This window comes from Sparus aurata, chromosome 10, assembly GCF_900880675.1.
Source record: "Sparus aurata chromosome 10, fSpaAur1.1, whole genome shotgun sequence".
NCBI classification, from domain to species: domain Eukaryota; kingdom Metazoa; phylum Chordata; class Actinopteri; order Spariformes; family Sparidae; genus Sparus; species Sparus aurata.
The window spans coordinates 23,770,882-23,786,601 of record NC_044196.1 but is presented as its reverse complement, the minus strand read 5'-3'; the positions used below and the strand labels follow the sequence as shown (position 1 = coordinate 23,786,601).

The following is a 15,720-nucleotide window of genomic DNA, read 5'->3' as shown; positions in this document are numbered from 1 at the left end:
CGGCTCTGTTCTCTGGCTCAAGGGCAATATAGCTGTCACAAACATTAGACTTGTTCCGACTCCAATACCAGTATTAGAAATGCCTCCAACATAAAAATGCAGGTCTCGGTATCGGCGAGGTAGTGAGTCTATGCACCGATCCGATACCACAAAATTTAGAAACAGGACCCTGATACCTCCCAGTTAGCTCTGTTAGCTTTGTTTAATGTTTCACACTGGAAATCAATTCTTTTTTGCTGCGCTAAAAGCAAGCATGGGAATTTGTGCTGTGTTGGCCCAGGCAACTACTGTTTTTAGAGCCGAAGTTGATTTCACGCAAGTCAAACAACATGTCAGCTATTTGGCAATATTTGACTCTGGATAACCCCACCAGTAAACAGGCGACATGTTCAGTATGCAAGGCTTTAATTTTCGATTTTCAACACCAGCAACATAATAAAGAATTTGACACATCACGCGAAAGAACAACAAAACTGCTTTCCCCAAACTAAAACTGTAAGCTTTACTACTGACATCTTTTAATTATTTATTCCTAGATTTATTTATTTTTTTTAGGTGCCGTGTAGCTCCATCAGTATAGCGGGCGTCCCATGTGCAGAGGCTTTGTCCTCACTGCGGCCGCCCCAGATTCAACTCCCGGCCTGGGGCCCTTTGCCAGGTGTCACTCCCCTCTCCTCTCTCTCTCTTCAGCTGTTCTATCAATAAAGCCGATCAAAGGGTTATGACTGACAGTCAAAATCGATAATAAAAGTGTTGTATGGCAATCATTCTGTGCAAGGTTTTACCTGAGTCAGACCAAACAACAATAACAGCAATCATATTACATTCATACAGGGTCAGTAGTATTTACAGAAAATCTTCTTTTTAAAAAAAAAAAAAAAAAAGCACTGGTATTGGATCGGTATTGCGTATCGGCCAATATCCAATGTCCATGTAAGAGAATCAGTATCAGGAAGGAAACCATGCTATTATTGGATCATCTCTAACAACAATGCCTTGGTGTGAAAAGGCTTCCTGTTCAGACAGTAGCCTTTTCTAGATAGAAAAGGCGGCACATTTGCTCCAAGGTAAGGACGGCAATGTGCCGGCCTGTCTTTCTAAAACCGAGGCGTAATGGGGCGGTCAGACTGAACGCGACAGACGCGAATACAATCGCTTCAGACGCTTCATTCGCGCCGCTTGGTCATTTTTGGACTATTCGCGTCATTCGCGTCATTCGTGCTTGAGAAAAAAAGACGACGCGCTTGCCCGCTCATTTTTGAACCGGTCTTTCTCAACCCGCTCTCTTTCCACGTCGATCATGGCTGATATCACCACCGTTGCTGCACTGTACCTGCTGTACAAGTCCCAGAAACGCCGGAAAACCACCCGCCATCGTGTCTGGGCTCATGAAGTCCTCCGGAGACGCACGGAGCTGGGGGAATTTCACTGTCTCCCCTAGGAGCTCCGTCTGGATGACGACAGGTTCCAGCGTTACCTCAGGCTGACCGGAGCCCTGTTCGGGTCGGGGCGGTACAGGGCAGCAACGTTGGTGACATCAGCCATGATCGACGTGGAAAGAGAGTGGTCTGAACGCCTCCTCTTTTTTAAATTTGTCCCGGTAGAACACCGCAGTGGTGTGTTGTACAGCACCGGGTGCCCACACACAGCTACAATAAGCTTTTCCTCCATCGTTGCTCTGAGCAACCGTAAACAACCGTACGTGAGGGAAGTGACGTCGTCGGCTTGAACTCGTCGCTGATTGGATGTCGCGGCGCGATGCCGCCTGAAAAGTTGGATATTTTCAACTTTATTCGCGTCGCTTCAGATGCGCCGCTCCAGACGCTCCAGGCGCTTCATTCGCGCCGCGCCAGACACTCCATTCGCGCCACCGCCGCCTGAATCGCGTGTCATCGCGCCATTTACATTGATTTTCAATGTAGAGTTGCCGCTCCATTCGTGTCTATCGCGTTCGGTCTGAACGCCCCTTAATATTCCTCCTTTTCCAAAAGCCGCCTCTAAGGTAGGCGTAGACATGTGACGTAAACTGAAGCTCGAAGTTGGGCTGTGAACAGTGACAACACATTTGTCTTCAAAATAAGAGCTTTACATTTCACCCCATTGGAGTTTAGAACTTGGTTCCTAGCAGAGGGCTTTTAATTTGAAAGTAGCGACCGTCCTTCGCTTGCTGACACAACAACAAGCTAACACAACTAGGGGTGGGCGATACTGCAAATTTTGGTATCGATCCAATACCAAGTAATTACAGGGCCAGTATTGCCGATACCGATACCGATACTTTTAACTTGAAAATTCCTGACCATATGATTTTGTACTTTTGCCTTAAATTAGCTGATCATGATAATGATGATAATAATAAAGCACAGGATAAAGATTTTAGCCAAATAAGAAAATAATATTTAACATAATTAAATCTATAACCTATCTGCATGTAGCCTAAATAGGAATACTAATGTTCCTTCAACAGATACACAAGAGGTTTATTATATTCTGCCATATTCATACTTACATACATACATACATACATACATACATACATACAGAGTGAACCTGAGTGAGCAGAGTGAGAGAGGTGGAGAGGAGCACTGTGCATAAGGACTGAGAGAGACGCTGCTCTCACACAAACTCTGTGAATAAATACAAGTGATTTGTTGAACTTATAGTAGAGAAACTACAACAAAAGTATCGATCTCATCGCGCTAGTATCGATCCGATACCAATACTCACCTTTGTATCGATACTATCGATATTTGGATCGATCCGCCCACCCCTAAACACAACCAAACAGCTACAGAAACCGAGGCGATGCTAGCATCTCCTGGATCTCAGCGGCTGTCCAGTTGCTCATCTTAATGTCCGCGGATGAAATGATGGACTGACTGCTGTGATCAGCTGTTTCTTGGTTTTAAGTGCAGGTCATCAACACCTCTGCCCACCTCACGCAGAGGCCGGCACATTGCCGCCTCGTTTTTAGATAGCAGGCGAAGCGGAAATAAGTGTACCCTCCGAGGCGGATAATCGGCGGACCAAAACAGACCCCCAAATTGCCGCCCTCTGTCTAAAACCGCGGACAGAGCCGCCAAAAGGACTGGCAAATTGGCGGCTTGGTGCTCTGTCTAAAAACGGCTAGTAACTGGGCTTTGCTGAAGGTGTGTGCTTTGTGCTAATGTTAGCAGCTGAATGAGACTTGCTGCTGCTGCAGACCACTTGTTCTCTGGCTCGAGGCTGTGTGCTTTGAGCTACTGGTTTAGCTGCTAAACAACATACTCAGGGGCTGTTAACTGTGAGCACAGCACATCCTTGTCATCGCTAACATACCCAACTACCTCATGTCTCACTCACCTGTAAGACAACACTTAACATTATTATAATAAATGGAACCAACATGGCTATTGACAGCAGTCACTGCTGTCAAGCTAGTATGTTCATAATGGGAACGTTTGGCTGCACTTTCTCTGCCGTTCTTTTGCGACTAGCTCAGTAGTAGCTTGAGCCATAGATTGCCATCTGAAACCAATATTCATTTGAAGTAAATGACAATTTTAGTCTAGTTCTGGCAGTAATGAACTTAAAGGGGTTAGGTTGCAGGTTTAATTGGACTTTTGAATTCCAATCACCTTGTGAAAAAATCTTAATTCATGGTTAAGGTTATGAAGGAAAATGAATCAGATCAATTCACCAGAAAAAATATTTTGCTGGTGAATCACACTTCCAACAAGTGAGTGCAAGGCCTCAGAGAGTTTGATGGAATTCCGACTAAAAGGCACAAATATCATAAGATCCTCAAAAAAGAAAGCAGGGGAATTTGATTCCAAAGCTGGGAATACAAATCCTCTGTTTGATTTTCACTTTTCTGAAAGGCTGGGTCATTCCAGGTCTTGTGGGAGGTTGGCTGCCTGACAGCTTCACAACCACAAACTCTGGGACTGATCAGAGTCTTTTGTTGAGTCTCTGTGCACAGCTACACAGTCTTTCTTGTCCAACTGGTTGATTTATGAGTTTACAAAAACTTCCCTTTCATCCAGCTTGATTAAAGCCAGAAGTAAAGTAGAAGCAGCAGATATAATTAGCATAGTATTGTATGTTCCAGCTTTTCTTTTCATCTCCAGTTAATCTGTTTGTAATCCAGGGTACTGCCCCTTCTCCAAATATCACTTTATTTTCATAAACATGAAAGATACTTTCTTTCTATGTAATGTGTGCTGAAATATGCAAATTCAAAAAGGTAAATGTATCTCCTGCAGCACTTGGTTGACAGTCACATGTAACATATTTTCACTGTGTCCACCCACTCGTTCTCTCTACCTCTCACCCAAGGGTGCTGCATAATGACCTCAACCACCCACAGACACCGTTTGTTCTCTTCGTTGATTTTCATGCTTCGCCACCGCTCAACATCCTGTACACCCCTGCACTAGTGTCTGAGGTACTATCTGAGAACTGAAACAGAAATCAAGATCATCTCTGAGAAATACTTTCTCTTCCCCCGCTGCACGAGAGTCAAACTGCACCACTTGCATGGCTGAGTTGTGCAACAGCGTAGCTATGATTCATTGTGTAAAGCATCAGTAAACAGCAAATGAAGTACACAGCAACAGAGGCATCCACTGCAAGTCCTTAATTTTAAGATGCAGTCATGCCTTCTCCCCCCCATGTGGATGGAAAGTCAGGTGAAGTTTCATAGCCCACGAAACATTTCTGGAGCTTCACAGCAAAACAGCATTGCAACATTCTCCTAAACAACTTAAGTAGCTGGAGACTTGGGGGGGGGGGGGGGGGGGGGGGGGGGGAAAGAACATAAAATGAGTCCATACAAGTCTCCAGAAGCCCCAAGATCCCAAATTGATCTTAAATGTTATCCCCCCCGCCCCCCTTTTTTTTTACACTACAGTTGTTTAGGACAATTCTGTAATGCTGTTTTGCTGCGAAGCTCCACAATTTTTGTGGACTGTGAAACCTGACTACCCTGACTGTCCATCAGCATGGGGGTAGGAGATAATGACTGATTTTCAACATTTGTGTGAACTATTCCATCGATGATGGATCAAATGGCTTGGTGTAATGTAAAGACAAACCTAAATTATCAACAACTCTGTAGTGCTACAGAGCCATTCATTATCTCAAAGATTATAGTTTAAGTTCTCCAGCCCACAGCCAGCTGTCAACAGCATCGTTTCAGTAGTAGCAGCTCTGACAAACCCACTGTTCTACCTGATCAGCATCATCCGGCAGACAGAGACTAGTGTATGAAAACAGTGTAGCATTAAGTAGCTAAATGGACAGGTTTTTTTCAGGAGTTGGTAGAGACCAAAACAGAATTAACCCTAATGGATATTGGATTTAGATTGACCAGGTGGATACAAACACAAATCCAAATATTAATGTTGATGTGTAATTTCCTGGATCTGTAAATGGACAAATGTTTGTTAACGACTTTATGAGGTGATATGTCAATGTTACAGGTTGGTGAGCTGCCTCCAGAGTGGGCAATAAAATCCAAGATCCACCACCATTAATCATCAGCAAACATTCAGCTAGCAGCTTCTAATTTTTAGCTGTTGCTGACTGTAACTTTCACCGGTTAAAATGACATCAAATAACATCATCTGCAGTGGCTCATATCAGCTGTCACTAATTAAAGTTAATTCTGTGAGTAACTTGATGACAGGCTAAAATTAAACCTGGCTGTTAGTTAAAGTGTTCTGTGTCAAAGTTAGTTTGTGAGTGAAGATGGTCCACTCTTACAACACTGTACCATCTCCTCTCTAACAGTTTGCATCATTTCAAATTTTTGTTATTTCTAGCTCTCACACATCTGAAGTCTGGCTCCCGGTTGACAGATGTTGCTGCTTCCCATCAGCCCTGTGTCAAAATCTAGTTTACACACTAAACTTCTAGAGCTACAGTGATTAGTCGATTAACTGAAAGAACATTAATTGCCAACTGTTTTGATAATTGCCTATTTGCATAGTTATTTTTTCAACCAAAAATGTCACAAAGACGTTGTGTGGTTCTCACTGACGCGTGATGTTTTGTTGCTTTTTTCTTTTGACATGAGTATTTTTCAAATTTTTGGACATTTTAAGATTAATCGATAAATCGTGACAGTAATCTTCAAATTCAAATAATGAAAATAATTATTAGTTGCAGCCCTAGTATCTTCCTAATAAAGTTAAATTCAAAGAAATGAAATTGCGTAGAAGGTGCAGGGTACAACAAAAATATTTTGCAGACCTCCAATCCGGATGATCCAGCCATGGTCGATGGAGACACTTCCAGTAAGTCAAAGATTTTGATTCCTGCTCTACGTAGAGGCCCAACAATTGATTCTCCTTTTAGCTACACTAAACCTTTTCATCAACTTTTCATCACCAGTGACAGTCTAACTTTATATAGATTATTCAGTACAGAGATTCAAAGTCAGACTAAGTGGTATGCCTGCTAAATGCACAACTGTCTTAGAGGATAAAAGACTCTATAAAAAACTGTCAAAAAGCCATAGGAGATGGTGCAATATGCTATGCTTATAGTGCTGGCTGCAGGTCAACATACTGTCGCAGATTTGACTGTCATATCTGGCTGAAGCAGACACAAACATTATGCAAGACCAAGCTTGTTCTGCACACAGATAACAAATCAGCAAGCTCGTCTGTTGACTGCTGATGGGAAAATAAATCTCTGCAGCACGATGATCTCACTGAGTGATGAGGTTTATAGACACTGACTTTTTAACAGCAAGATTTAACCATTTATAGGCCGCAATCAGTTGTTTTTATTTTTTTTCTGATTTATATCAGAGCTGAACAAAATTCATGATATATTACATTATGATTATTTTTGATTGATTGCAATTGCAAAGTCAAGGTTTAAAGAGGAATTCTGGTATTTGGGTAACTTTGGCCCTATATTTACATGTTTTGGTGTGTAAATGATTCATACTTAATACTACGCCTTAAGTTTTTGGATGGGTCCAGTAGTTCTCCTTAGCTGGCAGACGCAGCATTGCAGCTTAATCCTTTGGGGCAACTATGACCTTCAATGTCACATCCACTAAAAATGTTTGTTTATGCCAGTGACAGGCTGAGGTTGTAATTCCAAGTGTCTGACAACGTTACAGAAACCATCCCTACAGAGCGAGACTTTTTTGCTAAATACTAGCCTCTCACACTAGCCGTTTTTAAACAGCTTCTCCGCATTATCTCCGGAGCGGTGGTTCGGCAATTCTCCGCCGACGGTGATTCACACAGAGCGAAGCATCTCCGCCTTCACGTGTGTAATTCACACAGAAAGCCGGCGCTGCGGCTCCTAAAGAGGCGTGACGGTACACGTCATGTTTATGACGTTGGTGTTTCCCCAGGTGTTCCCCTTGTCTATCTAAACCCGCGGACAGTTTATAATCGTATGGATGCTGTTATAATGTGTAGTGATTGAGATCCCGACCCACCAAACATCCTGGAGTGACAGAGTTAAGTTTTTCGCGCAAAATTACATAATTATACATAATCACCATCAGTAAACAGGTAGCTGTCTGACTCTGTCACTCGCGGGGACAGAGGCTCTTTTCTGGGGGATAGTTCCCTGAAGTCTCGGTCCGGAGAGCTGACCATCGCGGTGATTTATTTTCGTCACAAACACTCGGTGAGTTAAAGTATTTTGCCGGTGACAGACGCTGTTTTTGAGCAGAAATGTGAGTAAGAGTCAGTAGGACATACAGGAGGACAGACGCTGCTCCATGTACAGCTGTGGTATTTGTTTTCCTCATATAAGTTGCCAAAGACAGCTACAACGTTACTTTTGTTCGGTCCTGTAACGTTGCTTTGTGGGACATTTCTCTGTATTTAGTCGAGTGAAGGACCTGTGAAGTTATCAGACTGTCAGACCGACACGTATGGAGCCAGAACGGTGACTTTAAAATTTGGCATCCAAAAAAAAAATTGGCATTGAAAACAAAACCAGTACTGAAAAAAGAAACTTTGTCATTGAAACATTTGTATTGAAAACAGTTGTATTGGCATTGAAACAAGTATTGGCACTGAAAAAAGAAAGTAATTCAAATAATTCAAATCTGAAAATCTTATCATTTTATTTTACTGGGATTTTTTTGTATTTTTCAATGACAATCTTCAGATTTTTTCTTCATGTCACTTTTTTTTCAGTGACAGATTTTTTTTACAATGTCAGTTTTTTTTCAGTGTCACTGATTTTCAGTTTCAACTTTCTGTCACTGTCTTGGCGTCGACAGGGAGGGGCCTGAGGGGAGGGGCAAGTAGAGCGTGGTTTGCATATCATTTGAGAAGGTAATGGCAGCAGCCTGCGGGAAGGTGTTGCCCAGAGACGGCCAGCACACGGGCCCTAAATGGTGTATTATGGCTGGGCCGTCCAGCAACAGAAAGTGACATGAAGAAAAAATCTGAAGACTGTCATTGAAAAATACAAAAAAATCCCAATGAAATAAAATGATAAGATTTTCGGATTTGAATTATTTGAATTACTTTCTTTTTTCAGTGCCAATACTTGTTCAATGCCAATACAACTGTTTTTAATACAAGTGTTACAATGACAATGTTTCTTTTTTCAGTACTGGTTTTGTTTTCAATGCCAATTTTTTTTTTGGATGCCAAATTTTAAAGTCACCGTTCTGGCTCCATAGACACGCCCCCGCTCCGCGCCTCCGGATTATCCGTTCACACTGGGACGGCTCACCAATAATGGGGCCCTGATACTACCTCCAGAGGCGGATCAGCGCCGGAGCCAAATTTCCCCCCTTCTCCGCATCTGAAACTTTCACACAGAGGAGGGTGCGGAGAATTGGCGCAGGATCCCCGCATGCAAACGGCAGTGTGAAAGAAGTCACTCGTGTAAGAAGAAGTGTCGCAAGAGGTGAGACGGTTGCAAGAAGACAACAGTGGAAGTATGAATGGGAGAGAGGAGCTGGGAGTCAAGAGGAACTGCCAGCAAGAACTTCTTTCCAAAGTCAGGGCAGAATATTTATCTGACTTTGACAATCGAGATGAGGCAACAACATTAACAATTCACTTAGCAAGATTTGGGAGTGAGATTTCTTCTTTAATTAGACTTGTGTTACTGGTTTCAAAAAGGATCTTATTATTTAACAAAAAGGTGTCTCGGTTGGAATCATTTCTGTAATGGGGTCAGATACTTACAATAACAACCAAAGCCTGTCAGATGAAAGCAAACCCTTTTAGTGGACATAGGTTTCACAGTCAGAGTTGCCCATAAAGAATCACCAGCTGAGGAGTTCTACTGGAATGACTGCAAAACTTTTGGTAGGTATGAATCATTTTTACATCAAAACATGTAAATATAGGGCCAAGGTTTAAAAATACCAGAATTCCCCTTTACTGTAAATGCTCATTTTCTTTAATGATGACAATGTGATTTTTGCTGGGGTTGGTACGGAACAAGCATGTTCCCCTATGACTTCAGAATATAAATCTTGTGTAGCACCATACAGCTTCATTGATAATGGTATTTTGTGACACATTTTATCTTTATCGACACTTTGCAGCTGCTGTGATGACAATATTGCCCTCGGCTATATTGCCATTTAAATATTTATTGCCAAGCCCCAACTTATATGTCTGGTGGCAGCTGAGAAGTTCAAAAGGAACTTCATTCAAAGAGACTAAGGCTGGGTACACAATACCAGGGTTACAAACATGTTCAAACATGTAATTCTACAAAGCCCCCTTTTTATTCAACAAAATAAGTCAAAGAATGTCTGAATCATTCAGTGAGACTGGCACATTTTGTCTTTAAACTAGGTTCTATAAACTTGTCAGATGACAGAAAAACACAAAAATTATGAATTATGAATTATTATGAATCTGACCAGAACATAATGCCAGCTTTCTGTACTCATCAGTTTTTGATACTAAGATCTACAGACACAGTTACCAAAAGAGTTTAAGAGACAGAACAGTGATTGTGCACCTCCAGACTCTTGCAAAACATCATGTCTGCTCTTCTGAACAGAGGCAGTGTTACAACATTCTGGGAAAAACACTGAAATAGCTGCCATCTGCCGACGCAACTTCCTGCTGATCTCCGCACAACTGGCACTATGTTCCAAATGTATTATTTACAATGAAAAAAACAACAACATTGAAAGGGCATTTCTGGGTTTTCTTAGTTTTAGTTGTAAACATCATCAAGGTGATTACATTTGACACGTGAAGTTAACAGCTTAGGTGAATTTTCTGGCAATCAGGCTGTCATTTCAGTTACTATACACTGAAATTAGGTTTGAAGTACACTTTTAAATCTGCATGCATACTAATTCCCCTTGTTTTTTCAGTGTGCTGTTGATGGACAGTGTTGTCACATAATGCAATGCAAAGAGGAAACAGAGAAGCTACACACAGCTGCATAACTTCCTGAAAAACTGCAGATGTTGATGAAACAAACAAACAAAAAACAATGCAAAACAATTCAAATTCATAAAAACATTAGGAACTAAACAAAACCAAAAATGAGTTAAATCTTTTAGAAAAAACATTTTGCTTAATGTCAGTGAAGTTTCACTGGCCTGACTGACATTTGGCAAATACATCGAATCATTAAATCTTAGTATAAAACCAAATATAATGCAACAGTGTTTTATGGAACTCGGACACTGCTCGGGTTAACTGTTTCTGTTATGTTGTTTGCGAGGAGTAGAGCAAAAAAGTGTTTGGCTAAGATTCAGTCATTTTCTCTGTTTTGATTCAGCTATGAGCAGCTTCTCCATTTCTTCTTTGCAGTCTGTGAAAAAAGGATCAATCAACAAATTTTTTGTTTTTAAGACATTGATTATAGAGAAGGTTAGTATGCATGCTGCCATTTTCAGAGACCTTTTTTGCCATTTAAAATGAGTGTGAATAGTGCTACTCACTCAAACCAGAAACAATAATAGTACAGCACATTCAGTATATGTACACATATTAGTTTACAACTAGGACACAGCTTCAGTGTCTGGTAGATGTAGTTCTTTTCTAGGAAAAGTCTCTCTGGCTCACAGGAAGTGATGCAGCCTAACCTTCTGTTTTTAGCTTCAGTGTCTGGTAGATGTAGTTCTTTTCAAGGAAAAATCTCTCTGGCTCACAGGAAGTGATGCAGTCTAGCCTTCTGCTTTTACAGGTAATTATTTATGAGTGTACAGAAGAACAAAAGCATGTGTCCCTCAACCACTTGAAGAAAGCATCCAACAACAAATACATGTCAGTCCATACTTTAACTTCTGCAAGAGAAAAGAAACACTGAACACAGTAAATGCCAGACACTGCTGACACCTCTCATGAGCAATCAGATGTGCTGTTTCTTCCACTCTTGTTGCTATACCCGCAGAATACCTTTCAAATACAGTTTACATTGATATACATTAAAGGGGAACTATGACGTTTTGGATCCAAAATTCAAACTCGAATATTCACATGATACAATCACGGAAACTTGTATTTTATTGTGAATAAATAAGCTGTTCTTAGAGGAAAATAAGGTCTCAGAACACTATTTGAAGCTTGAAAGGTGGCAGGGTCTGACAGATACAAAGTAGAACGGTATAAACTTTGTTGTCTTTTAAGGTCAGTGTGTTTACTCTGTTTATTCAGTCATGAAAACAAAGTGAGTTTGTTTATTTAGTTTGTTTAGGCAGAAGAAAAAAAAATCAGCCAATGAACATCTTTCTCTTCACATTAAGAGCCCGTCCACACGGAAACGCTCTTTTGTGTAAACGCATATTTTTTGCATCATTTTGGCCGATCGCCCGCACGTAAACGCAGCACCTGAAAATGCAGTTTTTTGAAACCGGGTCTCAGGGTGGATAAAATCCAAAAATGCTGCCCTTGCGTTTTCGTGTGGACAGCGAATCCGCAAATCCTTACGAAACGATACACCCCACCCCTCGACCTCTTGCCTCCGACCTCTGAACCCCTGCGACGTCTCATAACAACAAAAACAACAACAATAATGGTGGACTACATGCTTTTGTTTGTGCCACAGAAGATATTGAGCGTTTCTTGCAACTTACTCGCATTGTGGTTGAGTGCGAGTCGCAGCAGCAGTTCGACCTCATTAACGGTCCACACAAACGATTCTGGTTTCCTTGCACTAGGCATTTTCGTCTTCTTCTTGTTGTGTTTGGTTTCTCCTTCTACTGTCTCTTTACAGTGCGCAAGCTTTGTGCGCATGCTCCGTCTATTCTTTTCTTTTTTTGGTGAATTTCAAGCGCCACCTATAGGCCTGGAATATGAACTACAGCGTTTTCGGCCATTTTCAGTGGAACCGTATGGACGCAAATATTCTTGAAACGATGCCAAGGAAGACGGGGGGAAAAAAGATTGTTTTCGTACGTGTGGACGAGCCCTAACATTTCTTAACCTAAGCTACAGAGTGCTCCTATAAAGGGTAACCCGAGCAATTTGACACATTAAAGTGTGTTTACAGGTGTTGGGGAGTACTACAGTATATGTGAAAAAGTAATATAACGCATTTTCAAGGCTGCAGAGGAAGTTGCATGTAGACTGCATCCATCGAATTCATTCAGTGATTAAGTTGCATTGTGAGTACTGTAGGCAGTAAGATGTGAAAAAGAAGAAGAAGAAAAAAGTGATATCTCTTCTGTTGTATCCATTTAGATCATTTCATTTTGAACCCTTCATAATGAGTCCAACAGTTTTACAGAAGTGTAATGTTAGACACTGGATGATATGTGGTGCCTACATTACCCACAATGCAACTTTGCCAGAGTTTAATCACTGAAAGAAGTTTATCAGGTTATAAACAGCTTTCTTTGGAGCCACAAAATACTTTTCACATATGCAGTAGAACTTCAAAACCTGTTAACACACTTTAATGTGTTAAATTGGTGGAGATACCCTTTAAATGCACAATGGCTGACAGGTGTAGTTTGTTTCCTCATTGTGATTTTACACATGTTCCAGCTCACCTTTCATTTGTATGAACTTTGCCTTCCATGCCTCCTGTAATCTCCTCCAGCACTTCATATGTTTAAGTCCATTACAGGCCACCACAGACAGCGGAGATGATGATGCAACATTTTTTCACTCACCAAAACTTGTCAATAATGATAGAAATATTTAAATGACTAATGTATATTTAGAGCATCCACTAAAACTAGTGAAGTAGCAGTATACAAAGATAATATGAGTATAAGATGATATCAGCTTTTCAACGCATAAACATGTGAGTTGTGAATTATCATTACAGCTAAAACTAGTGGTGGTGCTTTTGTGGTTTAGAAGTTTTGTCTGACACAACACATAAAGTGTAATAACAGTGGAACACAATTCATTGCATAAATTTCACCATGTGACTGTTTATCATATTGTGATGCTGCATAGATCTGTTTTTTATAAATGTGCCATATCACCATGTCTGATATAAATCATTTTGTTTATTAAAGCCTTGACATTCAACAGATTGGGTCTTACAAGCTTGACCTTTTGCTCCTACAACTGCAGAAAAACTTTTCCATTTCATACATCTTAGACAATATAGGTGGATCAAAATATTGGATATTGATTGAGCCTGCTTGTTATCAGAGCGTTATAACCACAACTGAGAGTAGTTCACATCACCTAACCTGACCCATCATACAGTGCATGACGGTGAGACACAGACAGTAGCAGATGTGTAAGGCAGCTGCATGGCCTCAGTACACCCACATCAGCATTTCACAGTTATTAAATCACCTTCATTATGAAGCATCAGCACATGTTAATTTGCATCAAAGACAGAGGCCTTTGCTGAGGAGTGAAGAGAAGAGTGGCAGCCTCTACACTGTGTTTAACACTCAGCATTGAGAAGCCTTGCCCACAGATTCTGGCGAGAATCCCTAAGTGATATTTACTGTTCCCCAGTGCCTTTGCCGCCCGCCATTTTACAAGACAAGTAAACACAACATCAGCACACAAGGTGGGACAACGGGGCCTACAGATGTGCAACAAAAGAAGCATTGTGCCACAGTGTTACAGCTCCTGTTACACAATTACAGTGTGGCGGCAGAGCATTTGAATTACTCAAGACTGCTGCTTGCTTGCTACAAGTCAACTTGACTTGGAGAATCTTGTGTACACTAATTTATTTATTTTTTTCAATTAAATACAATCGGCTGCTCGTGCATAAACACAGTAGTCTCTTTAAAGATGGAGCAGAACGTTCTGTGGACCCGTTTTTTAACTAGGTTTCCCTAATGTCCTGACGGCTGTGCTGAGGGATCTGAACACATACAGACAGGACCTCAACCGTTAGTAACGCAACACTCCATTTAAAAACCGATCATTTTAACAAAATTGAATGTTTTCTAAAGTTTACAAACTCGACTGCCAGCTCACATCAGTCCCAACCGAGAGGCGGATGGGGGACCTCGGGACAGAGCTACTGTCACGCCTCAAACCTGATTTGACCCCGCGTTCCAAAATACAGACAGCTGTAGTGAGGCTCACATTAACCCATCACGAGCTAAAACCGAAACCAGCCAGCATCACAAAATGTGAGCAGCAGCTGTTCACCGACACTTCAGGATCTGCAGCAGGTCGTACACACCTACATAGTTACAAGAGTACTGCTGTCAGCTTGCATCGAGAAAAAGGGGGGGGGGGGGGGGGCTCATTCTGGGTTGAAAAAGAATAAGTTGTTTAACAGTTAATTCATAACACGTAACGTGTGAGACCGTGCAAGTTGTTCCAGAAACATTATTTAATTCTGTGTAGCACACGCACCAAAACTTCCTTAAAATGTCAAAATGTACATGATCCCGCCTGTTTTTGTTGGTCCTGCTGTCCTCTCCCATCTAAATAAACCAAGGTGTGCTGTAGCGAGCGCTGCCAAATCGCCAAACTTCAATAAATCTGTGCAGATATGATCACATGGACGCCGAACGAAACGAGGCATTTTACAATTTGGTAAAATGCTGTAAAACACGCTTCCCGGTGTGTGCGTGTCTAACCTAAAAGTAAAACATCAATTACTGACACTTTTTAAAGCAGTTTGGAGAAGTGTTCCCTCCGCAACGACGTGAAAGCCATTTATCCGAATACAAGGTCTAGTTTCCACAATGCTTGTGGTGTTAGTGAAAAAGAAGAAGAAAAATCATAGCACAGTAATACAAAGGACGGTTCTCGTTGCTTACTCACCTAAACTGTTTGTAGAGGAATCCATAATGAGAAGTTGAAGTTGCGTGGAGTTTTTCTAGAGGTAAATGCTGCGTTGAGGTGTGTTTTCCATGCTGAGAGGAGTGTCAGCAGTTACACACTGGGACTGGTGTCAAACGGTCAGGGTGAGCAACAACAACACCGGAAACGTGAACAGTTTTCCTGTAAATAAAGCGCATTGTGGTTTTATTTGTTATACAATTTAATTCCAAGATCACGTGGAAATTAAACGGTAATTACAGGGATGACATTAAACGAAACAACAACATTTAAAAAAATAAACGCATCGATAAGTGAAAGATTGAAAGCGTCCTCCGGAAGCCTTGCACGTCATTGTGGCTACCTTGACAGGCTTGGAAGGGACCACGCAGAGAAGCTTTCTGATTGTTAAAAGTTTCATCAAAGTTGCATCATTAGAAACTCTCCTCAACAGGTCTTGTCGTCAGTCACTGTGACTCAGTATTGCGGATCTAGATGTAGGTGTAGCAGAGTAACGCAATTACACACTGGCAGTAGCAGGCTGCACCTCAGTGTCACGCACTTAAGC

General features: G+C 41.4%; 1 protein-coding gene across 5 annotated transcripts in view; it reads right to left on the bottom strand.

Annotated features, from left to right (window-relative positions):
* The window catches only part of eml3 (EMAP like 3), a 122,633-nt gene extending 106,923 nt beyond the window's left edge, over positions 1-15,710 (bottom strand). For 2 of the 5 annotated variants that reach the window (XM_030430683.1, XM_030430682.1), the window contains exons 1-2: positions 15,517-15,710; positions 15,156-15,335 (exon numbers count right to left, since the gene is read on the bottom strand). In XM_030430683.1, coding sequence (XP_030286543.1) covers positions 15,156-15,180 — 25 coding nt within the window. In that variant the 5' untranslated portion in view covers positions 15,181-15,335; positions 15,517-15,710. The remainder of the gene's footprint in view (positions 1-15,155; positions 15,336-15,516) is intronic. The other 3 variants (XM_030430681.1, XM_030430687.1, XM_030430684.1) reach the window with 3 other exon arrangements.
* Between the last annotated feature and the right edge of the window lie 10 nt (positions 15,711-15,720).